This window comes from Anser anser (assembly GCF_964211835.1).
Source record: "Anser anser genome assembly, chromosome: 5".
Taxonomy (NCBI): domain Eukaryota; kingdom Metazoa; phylum Chordata; class Aves; order Anseriformes; family Anatidae; genus Anser; species Anser anser.
Window position 1 is genome coordinate 28685529 of NC_139725.1, and position 17652 is coordinate 28703180.

Genomic DNA, 17652 nt, shown 5'->3' on the forward strand with positions numbered 1-17652 from the left:
TAGTAGGCATAGTGTAGCTTTTATGGTTTCTCTTCATCAACTTGACCACCTTCTTCTTTAGTTGAATGCACTGTATCAACTGGAGGAATATCCAGGCTTCTGATAAAAAACTGGTGATGGCTCAGAAGTATCCCTGTTCCTAATATATTATGTTTTTCCAGAGCCTATTTTATGTGAAGGCTGTTTCAATATATTGTGATTCATAATTAATTTATCTTCTCTAAGTTTTTTATGTTTTTTTCTTCTCAATGCATTCATCTTTCAGATCTTTTTAATGTTGTTTTTATATATCCACCTACTTTTTCACTGAATCATGCAACTTCTCTTGAAGCAACCTTGGACTGGAGAATGGTTCACCACATTGTTATTTTTCCATGTTCTACCTTTCTCACTTGAACAGCCCTTTGGGGGAAAAAAAAAAAAAAAAAAGAAAAAAAAAAGAGAGAGACAGAGGTTTGGAGTATATTTTGAAAACCTGATGAAGGAAGTGGTCCAGCAGTAACAGCAGGAGTATTGTATGCACAGTATGTATTGCTTTAGATTTCCAAAACTGATCATCCGCACCTTACCCTGATGCCCAGTGTTCTAAGATCAAACAGTAACTGGAAGGAATTAATGGCAGATAAAACTGGAAAAACAAAGGAAGTCGTCTTTTCTCATAGCGTATACAAGCGTGTTAAAATCACTGCTTCACAGCCAAAAATCTGTTTTAAAAAGGAACAACTTCATAAGTATGTACGAACAATATGTGTAGTCACATTGACAAATATGATGCAATTACACTTTATGAGTTTAGGATTCAAGAGAGGATATTCACACCATTTAACTTCACAGTCCCTGAGGCAACTAGGTAAGGAGCTCAAGAGAACCTTAAGTTAGGTGCAATGACAATGAGTTATTGCTGCAGACTAATGGGGATTTTTTTTTTTGTCTAAGGAGCAAGAAAACGTTTGTTGGCGCAGCTGTTGGAATATGTGGGATAACACATATGACAAATGCAGAAATGTTTATTTGTAAACCCAGTGAAATAATCAAGTATGATAATATTCTGCAAGTAATGCTAATAGTTTTCTTTACTTGCCGTTCGTCATTGATCTCTGAGGTAGTGGTCAAGCGGGAGAATAGCTTTTATCTTTTTCTTATGTGTCCAGCAAATAACCTGAACTAGGTTTGGATGCCATGTGATATAATCACTTGATTTTGATTAACTTGTTTCCAGCACTGCATACCTGAACCACTGAATACGGAACTTAGCATCTTTTTAACCAATTCCGTAAAGAGTTGCCTTTGCTAACGTTGCATTTATTCAGTTTTGGAGTTAAATAAATGGGTCATATCAAAAAGGCTTTGACAGGATGAACTGTGCATGTATTAGCCAGGATTTGGGGAAAAAGTCTAACAAGTTCAGGCTTGGGTGACTGTGGATATGAAAACACACTTGTGAAATCTCTAGGTCCTGCAGAATTCTGCTTTCTTTGTCAGAAGCAGTAGGCAGGAATAGCAAGAACAGGATGCATTATCAGGAAGTGGAAGGAGTTTGAGATGGACAGTGCTAAGAATTCTGCTGTTGTGGAACTCCTCCTTTAAATACACCCAACTAAAGCCAGAATCTCAGGTTAGCCAGTGGTTTAGTTGTTTGTCCTTTATGACTTGTGACTATATCAGATGGTCTATATAAGTTCAGTGTTGGGCTTTGTAAATTATTTTTACAAGAGTAAGAGCAGGGGTAAATATAAACAAGTAAATTTCTTCTCAGCACTATTAGAAGATAGAGGAATAATAATGAAATGTATATGAGACCTCTGCTTGGAAAACATGAAGTGCCTGGTGTTTGGTACTCAAAATTTTCATCTTCTAGCAAGTCCATTGAGCATATTTGAGCACTCTTCTTTGCTCACTGTTTGGTCCTGATTTCCCAGCTTCCTAAATTTTCTTTCATTGGCCTCCTGTCTCTCATCGTTCTCCTGTTATAATTCCACCTTGTTCTTCAGAGATCAGGATAGGGACACCTGTAGCTAATTCTTAGCTCTTAACTCCTACTGTTACTCCTTTGTGAATAGGAAAGAGATGTATATATAATGCATGTCTTAACTGTCAGTGTATTATACCCTGCCAATCTCCCAGGACTATTTCCTGCCGAACACCTTTCTTCCTGCATTAAATGGATTATCTTCATTTTCCTCTTTCATATTCTTCCAAAACCCTCAGTTCTGTCAGGTAAAAATTTGACAATAGCTACTTAGTGTCACTTCTGCCTCACCTCTTCATCTACTCATTTAGCTTGTGTTGTGGTATAAAAATAATAAAGAGCAATCACAAAACCAGAGGTCCAAAGATGTGTTTTCAGTTTCACTGTTCAGGCTCTTATTGTTGGACCTGCGTTTTGCTTAGAAGGCAGGATTTTATTTTTTTTTACTTTACAAATGCTTTATAGAACAATCAATGGACTAGTTTTTAGATCAAGTTTCTGATGGGGACAGAAGTATATGTACTTTTGATTTAGAACACTTAGGTGCACAATCTTTCATTCTGATCTTTTGTAGCTACAAGTATTCATCTATGATGGCTTCTTGTGTATAGCTAACTGTCTGAAAAATGAGGAGTGTGTAATCCATGGCCATTTTCTGAAATACTAGTTTATCAATCAGCTTCTAGAACTTCAGACGGGTGTTGACCAGAGATAAGGATACACCTGCATTCCTTTCCGTGGCATTTGCCATGACAAAATATGTCTTTTTTTTTTTTCCTGCTCTCCCCATGCCTTCTTGGTAATACCCTGTTTAACTCCCAGAACATATGCAATATAGTTTGTGCAATATTCATATCATTCTGATGCATCCCGTGAGAAGCATCCAAGTTCCATGCTGAACTATTTCAAGGTTCCCATAGAAAACATGTTACCATGCAAATCGACTGTGCTATGAATGTAAAACAAGAGTTGACCTTATTTCCTTTAAATTTATATTTTCGAGCATTTATAATTTCATTGCTTACAATGTATAGATTGTGTACATATTTATGTATATATTTTGAAGAGAGAAACAGTAAATAATGTCAGTTATATGCACCTGTCATATCTCCCATCTCATTTCTGACTAAGTCCTAAATCTTCGGCACAACTTCAGCAGCCACACTACCCACACTGGTAAGTAATAGAAAAAAAAAATCTTTTTCCCTGTAGGACATGCAAATTGCTGCCACTTGAAACTTTTCCCCAAATTTCCATGATATGTAGCATTTTTCCTAATGTCCTGGTTTCATGTTGTTATGTAAGATCAATAATATTTATTTTTTCTTATTGTATAGTTCTCAGTTTTCAAAGCAAAATTGAAAACATTATATTTGAAAAAGGCTTCAAATTAGTAGCATGATTTGTTGTTTTACTTGATTATGTCTTATTGTCTGGGATTGATAATATTTCAAACAGGATATTAGGCTGCCTATCTTTGCTCTAGCTCCTGTCACTTTCTTTTCAAATAAGGTTCTCTTTTTCCTCTTGAGGGTGGGTGATTTTTGGAGAAGGGTTTTTTTTTATGAAAAAAAAAAGTAGCAAATGGGTTACAACTGCATATCTTTCAACTGAATCTGTGTTCTAAAGGAGACATCTTTTTTAAGAATGAAGGTTTGTTCTTGATCGCTGTACTGGAATTGCTTAGAGTTTGTTTTGGAGTCTCATCAAAATTGTAGTGCGGGTGTTTCACTTGAGAGTTCAAAACATACTATCTTAATGCAGTAAAACTAGGGAAGGAAAGCAACAACTTTCGTAAATGTTTCCAGTGTAATTTATTAGTGCACATCCTGTCAGAACTGAATATTTAAATCAGTAATATATTGCTTAGTTGCATTATTTTCTTGAGAATCTAGTACAACTAAAAAAAGAAAGTTCACTGTGTTTTGCATATGGAATTTTCTAGTTGTCCATTGGTGAGATAAAAACAAATAGTAGCAATCTAACTTTTGCTTTTGCTAGTGTGTCCTGGCCAGCATAAAGCATAGTTGAATTTCCATAGTTCATTCAGTCTCTGGGTTCCTTGCTGAGATTTCTTAAAGTAAAGAGAGTTAGTGCGGTTCGAAAGGTTTTACCTCAGTTGTGTGGGACTTTATTTTACATACTCTGTGAAACAACCATCAGATAATGGAAGCTTTCAATTCAGTCTTGATTAAGACTAGCAAGCGAAAGGATATCCCTGTATCCCTAAAGTCATTTTTATTGTCTTCTTCCTCTCTAATTCAAGGGTCACAACACAACTTTAATTTATCAGTAAAAAAGGTTTATTTACTGGATTCAGCAATTCTGAAAGGAGCTCTTGATGTAAATGAATGGTTTTTTTTGTGTGCTTCTAGCAATAGAAGGCCTTTTGAGCATCTACCTCATTTGTTTCTTCCATGCTCTACATCATCTAGGAAAAAATCTTACATATTAAAGGAAGAGTGATCAGATAGGACATATTGGTGATAGGTTTATACACATTGTATATTTAAAATAAAAACTTAATGTTGGTCTGGCATTAAAATTTTCTGGTTGGGCAGCATATTTTTTAACTGGGGAACTTGATAGCAGTGGCTAAAATCTCTAGGCCTGGGTCAACAGGAATCTGTATTGCATTCTGCCAGGTATCAGTGATGATACTTGTTACGCCTGATACTCCCAGTTACAGCATACTATGATCATATGATTTGTAGAAGACACAGGGTGTTTTTTTCTTCAGTTAGTTTTAGGACTTCATTATTCTCCATATCCAAATCAGATAAGTAACATGTATTCATTCATAAATATTAGTGAATTCAGCATGCAAAATATGTGCCAGATTGGTAATATATTGAAAATTAAATGGTCAACAAAGCAAGTTTAAAATGACATGATAAAGCATCATTTATTTCAGAAATGAGAGTCTGTGTCTTTGTCCTCTAGAGGTGTCTCAGAGAGTCAAATTAATGTCTTGCATGTACTGCTAACTGATTGTGTGGAAATTTTTTTAAGTTCACTTTTTCTTTATTCTTCTGTCTTTTTTACCCATCTTCCCCCATTGTAGCAAATTAGACGGCCGGATGAAAGCAAAGGAGTTGCTAGTAGAGTTGGATCCCTCAAAGTAAATATGTTTCTAACATTTATTTTGCAAGTTTTCTTCTATAGCCTACACTTTTCCTTTTGAAGGGGGAGGTGAGGGGAGGGAGGGAAGGGGCTTTTCCATTTCTCACCATCCCATCATTTTTATTTCAGTATTCTTATTGCTGTTGGGTCACATTTTGTTTGTTTCTGTGCTACACATAGAACAACCTACAGAAGGCAGGCTGCCAGTTTGTAAGCTTTGAATGTCACCACAAATACAAGATAGTAACAACTTTCTTGATGTGCCTGTAATTTGGTGATCATGATTAAACCACTTCTCTGATCTATGTTATTTGTTGTCTCTTAACTGCCTGTTACATAGAGAAGTGACTTACTCATCTTCAGACTACTGCTTCTCATCTTAAAAAAGTGATTTACCTTTTATAGTGCTCACACTTCTTGCATTTAATTCTGCAAAAGACCATTACAAGAAAGTTGAATATTTCATCCATATCTAGCCTTTAAATCAGAAAAAAAAAAAAAGAATAAAGAGGAAATGAGAGATTCATGTGAGACTAATAAGAATGGAGCCACTGTTTTGCTAATAATTAGTTCCCTTTTCTGCCTTTTTTTGTTTATACAGACATATTCAAATATTTAGAGCACTTAACAGGCAGATACCTAAATCAGTACCCACCCATGAATAGTGTTACACTCTAATAGACGGTTTAAAACACAGGACATAATCTATACCAAGATGCTGGTCACATGCAGTCCAGGCCATTCTGTTAAGATTCCATCTCAACAGTTGCCTCTTTCAACCACCGAATTTTTCACGTTTTTTCCGCTTTATTTCCTTTTAGCACTTTCTGAAGCGCTAACTAATTCATTTTTTTCTGCACTCTCCTTGCCTTTCCTGCCTTCTTGGTTTTTGATCTTCTGTTTTGTTTTTGTATGTGAGTGTATTGCCTTTGTTCCAGGACAAGCCATCCTCTCTGTTTTCTAATGCTGCTCTACAGCTGCTCTTTGTGAAAATGTTATTTCACTGAGCATAAAGAAGGGGAGGGGAAAGATTAATTATGCACCTCTTTCCAGTAATGACACCATTTAAATTGATCTCAGAGTAGGAAAAGAAGCCAGTTACTATTTGCTATATAAGTTATACCTAGCAGCATCTGTAGCATTCCTCACTGTCTGTGAGGCTTTAGCTTTTCATCTTGTGTTTTGGGAAGAGGTTTTAGTTACAGTGTAGATGAGAAGAGCCCTGTATATAAATGAGGACTGCTTCAGCGGTAGACATTCAGTACCACTGAATGTACTTGGGGGAAAAGACAAGACAGCCACAGTTTCTATTTCAATTTTTTTGAAAATTATGTATGTAATTACTGTGGCCTGTGCGTTTTAATGGGTCATCACATGCAATTCTATACGCATAACGCATATGTATAAGATGTAGCTTACTTAAAGGCTGAGATTCACCTACTATGTTATGAACATCCATTGATACCTAATTCAGGATTCTTATTTCTGTGTCTGACTGCCCAAGATGTAATTTCACTACCCAAAATATTCATTCAGACAAAAAATCTTACATAAATATCCATACAGAGAATGGGAAATAGTATCTGAGCTTCCCAAACATGAACATTTACCCCTTTGTGATGGAATTACATTCTAGAACATTGCCTTAACAATAAACAAGCAAATAAACAAACAACGTAGTGGATATTCAGACGCTGTAGAATGATCAGGCCCTTGATTTTTTTATTATTTTTTTTCCCTGTACTGAAAAAAAAGAGCCATGCTAATCGAGTAAAAATATCTTATTTCCAGTTTCTGAGTTTACTGAGCTTGTATGTCTGTGTTGTTGAAAGCACTTTAATGTCTTGAAATGTTTTACCAGAGGCAGTGAGAAATGTGTTATGCTATGATTTATTTAAAAAAGTAAAGCGAGGAACAAAAGAAAAAAAATGACAAAAGAACAGGTTGCTTTTTCAATTCATTTTCTGATGTTTACATGTAGCTCCATCGAAAGCTGGAGGAGCTCAGAGATCACCTAGAAGGCAATGTCAAAGGATGCTCTCTCCGAGTAAATGTACGATTTCACTCGGTGATCTGTTTTTTTAAAACTTCCGCTGGCTGGTAACACCAAATCTGATTGGTTTGTCCTCTCATGCCCATCTTTTTCCTTTCTCTCTCTTTTTCCCTTTGTGTTTTCTTTCTTTTCTAGCTGGGATTTCATTTTTAATGTGTTTGAGAAACCTGACCTAATTGACAGGATTTGTTTAAAAGAACATCCTACTACATTTTAATGAATGCTAATCAAACTGCTTGACTTTAACACCAGATAAAAAAATCCCTTTCCAAAACTGAAGTTGTATGTGTAAAATTTTCCTGAATATTAGGTTTAGCAACAAATAAAATAGATATCCTTAGTTCAGAGGAGAACTGTATCTTTTGCCTGTGATTGATAGCCTTAGGTGAACTGAAAACTATGGCTGACCTAAGGTAAACCAAAAGCATATATTTTTGCATTTGCCCCAACTTTGCCTTTAATCTTTTTGGGTCCCTACATTATCTCACAAAATAGGTTAGTGTTTGGTTCAATGCAAGCTATGCAAATTTTGTTGGTTGTTTTGTTAGCAGATTCCTCTAATACAAAAAATTGTGCAGCATGTCTTATTCATTGCATTTGTTCTTCAATGAAAAAAAATGAACGTGAAAAAAGGATCAGGATCTAGCTTATCAGTCATGATACTCCAGTAAAGTTAACCATTTTTCACAGAAATATTTTAAAAAGCTAGTCAAATATAATGTAACAATACAGGCACCGGTACCTTGTGTTTAGTATTTCACCTCATAAGTTCAGATCAGCCTTTCAGCAATTAATTCAGTAGAAGTAATAGTTTAAGTGACATAATTCGATGCATAATGAAAATCAGAAAAAAGGAACAGTTACGAGCATAGTAGATGTAAAAGTTATAGCCTTTTATCCCTTTGAACATCCATCTCGTGAAGATTCTCAGAATAAGTTCTTTAGATTCATGTTCTGTTTGTGTCTTCCATACACTATGACTGTTGTCATTATTCTCAATACTCCCATTCTGATGCATAATCCACCGTGGTTATGTAGTGAAAGATAATCTTGATAATGATAATGATTTGGTAATTTTTACCCCTTTTGGATGCCTTTGCATATCCAGCTATGTGTCTGACATAGAGCTGATTTCCACTCATTGTCAAATAGAAGTCCCCGAGCTTATTTATGATCTTTCACAGTTCAAATACAAGGAAACTGAGCTGCTAATACATTGCAGCATTGTATAAAATAAATTCAGTGAAAACACTGTATCTTTTCAGTGGCAATTCTTCCAGAATTACATTTTTGGAAGAATAAACTGTGATATTTTAGATTTGGTGACATGCTAAATTTCTTAGTGATAATCAAAACAGAGCAAATCCTTTATTTTAGACTCCTCACTCTTAAATTCATGATTTAGTACTAGTGAATAAACATAAAGCCAGAAAAAAATGCCATGAGACATCGTACTACAAAAATGGTGGTTTAGTCTCACATTATTCCATAGAATGTCACATGGGGAAAAGTTTCAAATTAAAAGCTGTGACCCTGTTAACTGTAGATATTATGAGAACTAATCAACATGAAACTGTTCTGTTCCTTTGTGCCATTTTATCTATTATGTATCCATACCCTACACAGTGTCATTAAGGAAGTCTAGATAATGAGCTAAGAAGCATTTCATATATTCTGCATATGCCCTTTAAGTTTCTTAAAACTTAAGAAACAGGACACATTGCAAGTATAATAACATAATTAAAATCTGTTGCTTTTCACTACCACTGCGATTCAAGCTGTAATAGTGGATGTCTTAGATAAGGCAGCATTTTAAAATACAGTATACAGATGCCTGATTAAATAATAGAATAAATCCTTCATAAACAGTTGACAGTTGGAAAAAAAATAATGAGGGATCTGTTAATAATTCATATTTAAAATGCTTTTCATGTCTTCCATACTGTTTTTGGAAAGGGGTTTAGATGTAAGTTGTTAACTCTCCTACAACGTAGCAAATGTATTGAATGGTATGGGAGGGGGAACGTATAGTATCTGATGGCCAGCACCATAAGTGAAAATAAAATGTTATTGCACATTTGTGTATGCTGTTAAGGTGGAACCTTTGTTTCAGAATGAATTGCAAAGACATGTTTCCCACATTAAAGTCAAAGGCCATTAGAAATATGTAGGAAAAGGAATTCTGCAGAACACCCTAGATTCCATTAAAAGATTAGAAAACCTGCCAGATACTTAAAACAATATTGCACTGAAAACATGCATAAAAATTTGAGTTAGTTAAGCAGTCTTGGGGGGATTGAGTGATTATGATTCTAAAAAATTACTATTAATATCAGCAGTAATACATAGTCGTTTACAAAAAACGTTATCCTGACCTGATGTCTTACCGTCCATCTCTTCGTGAGATCTTCACTCATCTTCCTTGAAGCTTTTCCAGTTCTTTCCATGACTTTAACCTTTGAACCTCCCAGAGGCCTGTTTTTGAAGTTGAACTTAAATATTGTTTAGAAAAATCAGTCTTCCATCACATCGAATTGTTGGCATTCCTGTACATGTTCAAATTAATGCAGCAATAGGAAACAAAGTGCATTAGCTACTGAGGTGTTCAACAGTGAAAGAGCTGACTGGTTGATATTTTAGAACTCATAATACCTGCCTAAAATTGATACCTTACTGAAAGTATGGAGAAGTTCAGCATAGAGTCAACAGAACAGTACTGCTTCAGACTGTGGTCTGAAGGTTGTTTTTTTTGTTGTTGTTTTTGTGTGTGTGGAGGCTAAGATTCATTTTAAATGCAAGTTTTAATTCTGCATAAATATTCTATGGAAATCCTTTATATATATATATATATATATATAAATCTAAATACAGAATTTCTGCACAAAGTTTAAAGTAATATGTGAAGCAATTTTTGTGTGGACCTTGACCAGAATAGTCAAATAGTCAATAGTTCCAAATCAAAGGTTCTGGGTTTAGCCAAGAAAAAAGCTCTCAGAATTCATAGCAGAGACCAAATTCTGTCCATAGATTATGTTTAATGAAACATGGAACATCGTTTTTCATATAGAGTTGTGTCTCACAAAAACTACGTTCTCCTGCATGCGGTGTTCTATCTTATTTTAAGTATCTGCCTTCTTTGATCACAATGAAGGATTACATTTATAGGGCTTTTGTTCCTGGTCATAATATTCCATTATTAAAGATCTGACTCAAGGTAGTGTGGCCCTCAGACGAATGACAAATTGCTCTTGCAGCCTTTGAACAGGTGCTCAGTTGGTGTAAAATAATTCTCACAGTGGGGAATTTCTGTGACTAGCAGAAATTAAGTCTCCCTTAATGTGAATGTTCGTGGGGAAAAAAAGCCAAGCAGTTCAAATGTTAGCACATTACCTTCATCAAACATAATATGGAGGGATTGTCAGATAGTATACAAAACAAGGAGAGATGCCCCCTCTCTCAAACTGGAGGAAAGAGTCAAAAGATCAATCACAAGACTTCATATATGACAACAGGTTGGAAGCAGAGTAAGTGATAGACTGCAGGATCATCAAAGGAGCTTGCAAAAGTATTGACATTTAATTTTAACAACAGAAGCAGTACACTTACAAAATACTGAAATCAGGCAGATGCTCAAAAAAGGAGACAAGTTAATGAGACAGCAATGGCATAGAAATGATCAGGAAATTATAAGTATGCAGCAGATTAAACAGTCTCATTGTGTGATCCCATTGAAAATAAACAGCAGTGACTATGTGAAGAATTGTGGTATGTGAGAGTATGGAACTGATAAATTCTTTCCTGAAGACAATGAGATCATTTTGAGACTAGAACAGTTGAGCATACCTTCCATTTCAAATTTGAAATTGAAGAATTTATGAAAATTATGAAATTTGAAAAATTTCATTATGAAAAAATGACATAGGTGAATTCAGTGTCTATATATGTGTGAGTAAGAAAAACAGAAATTGGAGTGAGTGAGATTGAGGGAAAACTATGGGGAGGGTGCTGTTTGAGCACAGGGAGAAATAAAATATACAGGTATCTTAGTGAGGGGAGTATGATAATTTGCTTCTATATCACTGGAACTATAAATAAGAGAATAAGGAATAATTTGAAGTGATTAAATATAATAAGAATATTGTTATTAATTTGGAATAAGACCAAAGTTAAATGGTAAGTTTAGGCTAGATATTAGTGAAAATACAGATAATTAGATCACAGAGTAAAAGCAGTCCACTTATAGTAGATGTCCAAGAGAAGATGAAAGAGGTGCAAAAGTATCTAGCATACCTCTTGTAAGTTAGTGTGAAGAATAGGCAAGATAAGCCAAATTCTTCCAAATTCTGTGCAGTAGAAGTCTAAACCTCCTTATCATTGCTGTTTTGGTTTATTTAGTTGCTGATGCTTTAAAAACTGCTGCTGTGATGTTTCTTGCTCTTACCACATTCTTTGTATCCTTACCCTCAAAATCAAGGCTAATGGATCTTCTTTTTCCATGCCATTGCAAAACAAAACATGGGAACAACGTCTGGACATTATTGATGAGAATCTTGCTTGGAGACTCATCCAAAAGTCTTAGGTGAATAGCAGAACCCCTGTTCTAATCAAAAACACACCTTATCTTTCTTGCAAAGCATTCAGAGCAGTCTTTTTAGAAATGTTTCTTGCTTTGTATTTGGTTGAAAGGGGTTCTTTTTTTTTTTAAAAACAAAATAGACTCTTTAAGAATAATACTTGAATTCTTAAAACTGCGTTTTCTGCTCTATTTTTCTAAAGTAATTTTCTATTTGTGACCTAACTCTTCTGCAAACCATCTCACTATACCATGTTCTCATAAGAAAATGTCATCAGGTGAAGAAAGTACCGTGTGTATAAACATTTAACATGTGAAGTCATTCAGATTACATTAATAATGTTACCTAGTTAGAGTAAATGACGTATGCAGAATACCAGAAAGGAACAAAAATATTTTCAGTGAGAACCTTAAACATTTTCACTGGGGGAAAAACAGCTCTATAGAAGTATGTAATGGAGACAAGTGCAAAATTTTCCTGAAAGGGGTATTTTACATGTCAATGAAGAACTATGAAATACACATTTGAGTCTGAGGGATGTTCATGAGCGACTTTTTATGAGTATCACCTTCTCTGACCAGTCCTTCATAATACCTAAGTCAGAAAGTGGTTGCTAATAATATGTGGAAGTTCTTGCTGGGTTCTTTACCATAAATGTATCTGAAGTGCTGTACAGATACTAATTTTGCTGAAATCTAAAGAAGTTTTGCAGGGAATTCTGGTACTTCATTTTTCCATCCCCAGGAAAAAAAAAAAAAAAGATTTTTAATGCATTTATAGGAACCATGTCTTTTTAAATTTCATTTATTAGGCTGTTTTTAGTGTTTACTGCCAGTTGTGATCAGATCATTAATATAACAAATGTAAAGGGAAAAAAAAACCAACAGACTACTCTTTGTAATTAAAACAGTAAATATTTTCAACCAAAAAAATATATGTATATTCATATTTATGTTAGAAAAACAAATGCTATGAATAATTAGAGACTCCTTTTTTTAATATTTGAGTTATGTCTGATCTAGGAGTGGCTTACTGGTATGGAAAAATGTGTATTTCATATAAATAAGCAAAGTGTTTCCTAAGCAATCAGTAAAACTGTAGCATTACCAATTAACTCGTGTCTGTGCTGAAAAGTTTTGACAGTGGACAGCGTCCCTCAGGAATCACATCTGTTTACATTGCTTAGAGACATAATCTGCAGATTTCTGCTGACCTATATCTGGCCATTAGTCATTTAACTTTGCAATTTGTTCTGGTTTTTGGGGCACTGAGTTTGAAGAAAAACCTACATTACCAAAGTGCTGGTTCTGAGCATCTAAAAACATAAAGATATACAGGGAAGAAAAAGGCCTCTAATGTGTTTTCACATTGTACCTTTGCAAAGTTAGAATAAAAGTAATGTCAAATCGAAGAAATTGGTAAAGCTTCATTCTAGAATACCTTACTGTCCTAAGTATAGTTTTCTAGTCGTCATCAATTACATAGAGGGAGGATTGACACTTTTCTTCAGATTCATCATTAGTTTTAATTACTTTATAAATGCAATACTTTTTTTTTTCTTTTAAGAAGCTTCCACCTTAAAAGGCATAAATTTGGAGTTTCTGAAATAGCTGGTCGTGGAAACTTAATGAACCCCCTGCTACTATCTCAGTGCTGGAACCACCTGTACAGAAAACCTTCTGAGACCCTTACTGTGCCACCATTTCTTTTTTAACAATGTTTTCTTTTCCCCACTGCACAACCAGGCTCGGCTCCCTTCGTGCTCATCCACCTATAGTGTTTCTGAGGTATACTTTGCACGTGTTCTCTCACACAGTCGACCTGCTCTCCCATCACACTTCTTTGGTTTTATTTATTTTTTCTTTTTTTGCATTGCACTGTGCACAAATGGGGAAAAATCAGCTTGGGGGGCCGACTTTGCATGATCAACCTGCAACCATGTTCAGCGTGGTTTTAAAATCACTGTACCAGTCTGGGACCACCGTAATGTATAGTCCAACAAGACAGCAACTCCGTAGCATAAAAACATAAATTATTTAATGAAAGAATCTTTAGTTATCTGTTACATTAAAAAGGAGAATACTTTAATAAAAGACTTACAGATGTCCAGATAGCAAGATGCAGTGAAACTGGAAGGACTCTGTAAAAATGACTATCACATTATAGTTAATTTCTTGTCTAGATATAGATTGCTTAGGGATATATAAATTTCATTATTATTTCCCAAAATCCCGGCTTGGTCCACTGCGTGCCCAAAATACATATATTATTGTAAATAATTCCATATCAACTTCACTATAGTCTTCTATAATAAGTTATAGTACCAGCTTAGCAAGATTTGAAAAGAAAAATATATTTTATTGCAATTAAGATTTAAAAAAAAAAAAGATTATTTATGACTTGCTTTTCACACCTTGTTTTCAGGGGAAAAAGATACTAAGATAAAGTAGAATCCACAAAGTCATAGGATAAAATCCGAATTTATGAAATATTGTCAAATTAGTGCCATGACCCACTATGTAAAGTGTAGCTTTCAGCTTATAATTGATTAATGGATGAGTATCAAAAAGATGGACTTGAGATTTTCCATAATAATGAATCAATTTTGAACACAGAGAGTTCATTTATTCTGTATTTTAAAAGAATCCCTTAAAGTTGACAAGATATCCTAAAAAGAAGAGTTCACCCTATCTCATACTATTGGACAAGTTCTAAACTTGATGTTAATGTGCTATTAATGAGTATCATACAAAACGCAAACATAAGGAGCTCACCTACTCAGTTACTGTGTCCCTAAACAGGATTAACTGTGTGTAAGCAATACCTTGCTGATACGCATCTAACTTGTTCTCTAAAGCTTCACTCTCTCGCGCAATCATTCCTAGTACTTCTTTATCCTTATTAATAAAAGGTTTTATAGTTTCAGTGTATGAACAGGCAAAAGATCTTATAAAAAGTTTTTGAGAAGAAAAATGCTTATCAAATTTTCTGTCATAGACAGATAATGGCAGTCTGGCTTTACCAGCAGACAAGTTGTTTTAAAGATAATCAAGTATATATTCTTAAAGGCACCTGATATGTATATTGCAGTTTGGGCCTCATTACTGTATTATATGAAAGCCTTGCTGTTTTCATCATGATAATCATCAAAACACCAATATGGAATAAATAGATAATACTATACTCACACACATACCAAGACACAGCGGTTTTTTTCTAAGTTAATGCAAGGAGCAAGAAATAAAATCTAGTGCTTACAGATGCAAGACAAATGCCATCTCCACTTGACCAGTCATTCTTCTGAATGATCTATATGAAATTTAAAAAGCAGCTCTGGATCAAATGGCATTCCAGCTTGATGTCACATTGTTTCCCAAGACTCCCACTGTGATAGTTCCTTCCTGCAAAAATGGTCAACATTCTCTTTGAAATTATGAAGGAAATGTGCCACTTTCAGAGAAATTGCACTCTTGCTTTGCCTGCAACTTCAGCCATTTGTCTTTTTCACATTCTGGAGGCATCACTGAAAGAAATACAAACAGATGCTTTTCTTAGTGGCTTGTCAATCAGTATATACAGATCTCATTCTTGATCAGATTCCAAAAACTATTTAACCTTGTCCAAAGCTATCAGGCTATAGTACGAGGATATTACCTGGATATTATCCCATAAGGGATATGTGGTGTAGTTTATAACTTTATAAAAGATCCGTCCTTCAGAAATACAGCTTAATGTCAAGACGTATGTGCAACAAAGCTTACTTAACTGCTGTCACCTGCTATTATTTTGTAAAAAATAATAGGCTGCAGTAAGTTAACAACCTCCTGACTTATAACTGATATGTTAGAAATTCTCTTAAATTAAGATATTGTTAAATAGAGTCCTAAAAGCCTGCTATTAGGTTTGATCAAGGGTAAGAAAAGGATTGGTTTTGTATTGCATGTCTTGTCAGTGAAAAAAAAGGACCACACTCTTGATAGAATTCCAGAGTTTCTTGAGTCTACTTGTATTTCTGTTGTTCTTATTCCAAGGAAATACTTTTCTTAAGCTGATTCTTAAGCAACAGTTTCACAGCTTCTTAATTTTTTCATGTCCAAGTTATCTACAAATAGCTTTGGACCTTCAAAGAATGCCAAGAGCACATAGACAAGAGAAATGGAGTTGCAGTTCAGCAAATGTGCCATCTGAGAGGTAGAGCAAAAGACAAAATAAAAGATAACTTGATCTAAACAAGTTCTGAAACCTGTTTTCCAGAAATAGATATTGCAGATTCATCTTAAGGAACTTTCTTGTAGTTTTAATTTTTGAGAAAAGCTCTGGAGTATTGAGTGTATTGGCAATCCTAGAACTAAGGTAGACAAAAAGGAAAGTGAGTATACTATCAGGGAATTTTTTATGCTGTTACATAAAATCAATTAAAGATCTTTAATTGAAGAATTAAAAGATCTTCCAGCAGAAGACAGAGGTGGGTTCTGTATATTCTGCATTGCAAAGAATTTGAGGTGGAATTCGCTCCCTAATTTTCTAAATAGAATCTTCTTTGTAGAGGTTGTTTTCCATCTTAGAGTCCAATAATTAGAAAAGGTATCTTTGCACTGGTTCTTTTTTATTTTCATCAGTTACACTGGTGAAACTATGGATGTGGTCAACTGGGTGACTTGAGAGAAGTGGGCAGAATTTTTTTTTAACTTCTATTTACCTTTAGGTACAGAAAGTTTTTCATAGTTAGCTGAACTTCAGGCATTATAGGGTAGTAGTATTATACACTTAGCTACCCTCAGTCAGCAACTTAACAATTCCACTTACCTAGAATGAGAAGCTGTCTCTGGTTTAAGTCAATTAAATCAAAGTGAGTTTCTTTAAAAAGGATTTCCTCATGGCAAGAGAAGTAAGAGCTTTAATGCTCAAAAATGGTGTAGCAATATAATATAAATTCATATTCTCTTTGGATTTCATGATATGCAATAAAGTTTTTCCCCCCTTTCATAAAAGCCTGTTAGCTTTATGCTTGTAATATTTGTAAGTGTTAGCAGGAGTACTTAAATGATCTTTCTAAGAGTGGAGATATTAATTAGGAATGATGCCAACTTAGCACTTGTACAGTGTAGTATGTCTGTAATACATCTATAATTTACTCTTTATCCAGTAGTTACAAAATATAGTAAATTTAATTTAAATACCAGTAAGTAGTTCACTTAAGAAATCGGTTAGATAGGATCATCTTTACATCTTTCATTTCTGAAGTACTTTGAGTTCAGCTTGTATCTTAAAAATGCTGTTCAAAATGTAAAACTGACTGACCAATGAAAGAAGGTCCATAGTATCCTAATTTGTGTAATTACTTATAGGTAGTATTATGCAATGGCCCCATTTTTTATCTTCATTTGTATCTCAGAATTTTTATTACTGGCATCAATCTCTCTCTTTCTTTCCCTTCCTCTCCTCTGGCTTCTGCATGTGCTATGTGTTTGGCTAAAAGCGTAATGAAGGAAACCTATTAATCTGCTGACTGAAAGTATAGTGGCAGCAAAATGTTTATTGCAGAGCTATCCCTTGCTTAAAAAATTAAAAAGAAAAGAAGGGTTTGCAAAGAAGACATTAAGGTCTGTAGCACGTCATGAATTTTTTTAGGCTCATTGAATGGTTAGAACATGATGCCTTGTGTTATGAAAGACCTGCAAAGTTTTATGCTATTTTTCTCTCCCACGAAGTAAATTATTTCCAGAAAAACAGTTTTGGAATATGTATTCACTGCATACTGGTTAATACGATTTGACTGTAAACTCAACATTGTTAGTTACACAACAGAGACTTCTGTATCCTTACCTGATAATACAAGAACAGAGGGACCAGTACAGGACATTAAGTACCTGCAATATTCAGAGAGAGGGAGATACTGTTTCCTGCAATAGGTAGTTTATCTGTTGAATTCA

General features: G+C 34.6%; 1 protein-coding gene across 32 annotated transcripts in view; it reads left to right on the forward strand.

The window, feature by feature from the left end:
• The window catches only part of GPHN (gephyrin), a 284811-nt gene that overhangs the window by 201540 nt on the left and 65619 nt on the right, over nucleotides 1-17652 (forward strand). For 12 of the 32 annotated variants that reach the window (XR_014584952.1, XR_014584953.1, XM_083837922.1 and 9 more), the window contains 3 exons: nucleotides 5034-5090; nucleotides 7074-7145; nucleotides 13465-13506. The exons of 10 other annotated variants lie outside the window; for them this stretch is intronic. Coding sequence is in view for 20 of the 22 variants with exons in the window: in XM_083837922.1 (XP_083694048.1) it covers nucleotides 5034-5090; nucleotides 7074-7145; nucleotides 13465-13506 (171 nt within the window). In the remaining 2 variants the exon portion in view is untranslated. The remainder of the gene's footprint in view (nucleotides 1-5033; nucleotides 5091-7073; nucleotides 7146-13464; nucleotides 13507-17652) is intronic. 10 more of the 32 variants (XM_083837950.1, XM_083837925.1, XM_083837928.1 and 7 more) reach the window with 2 other exon arrangements.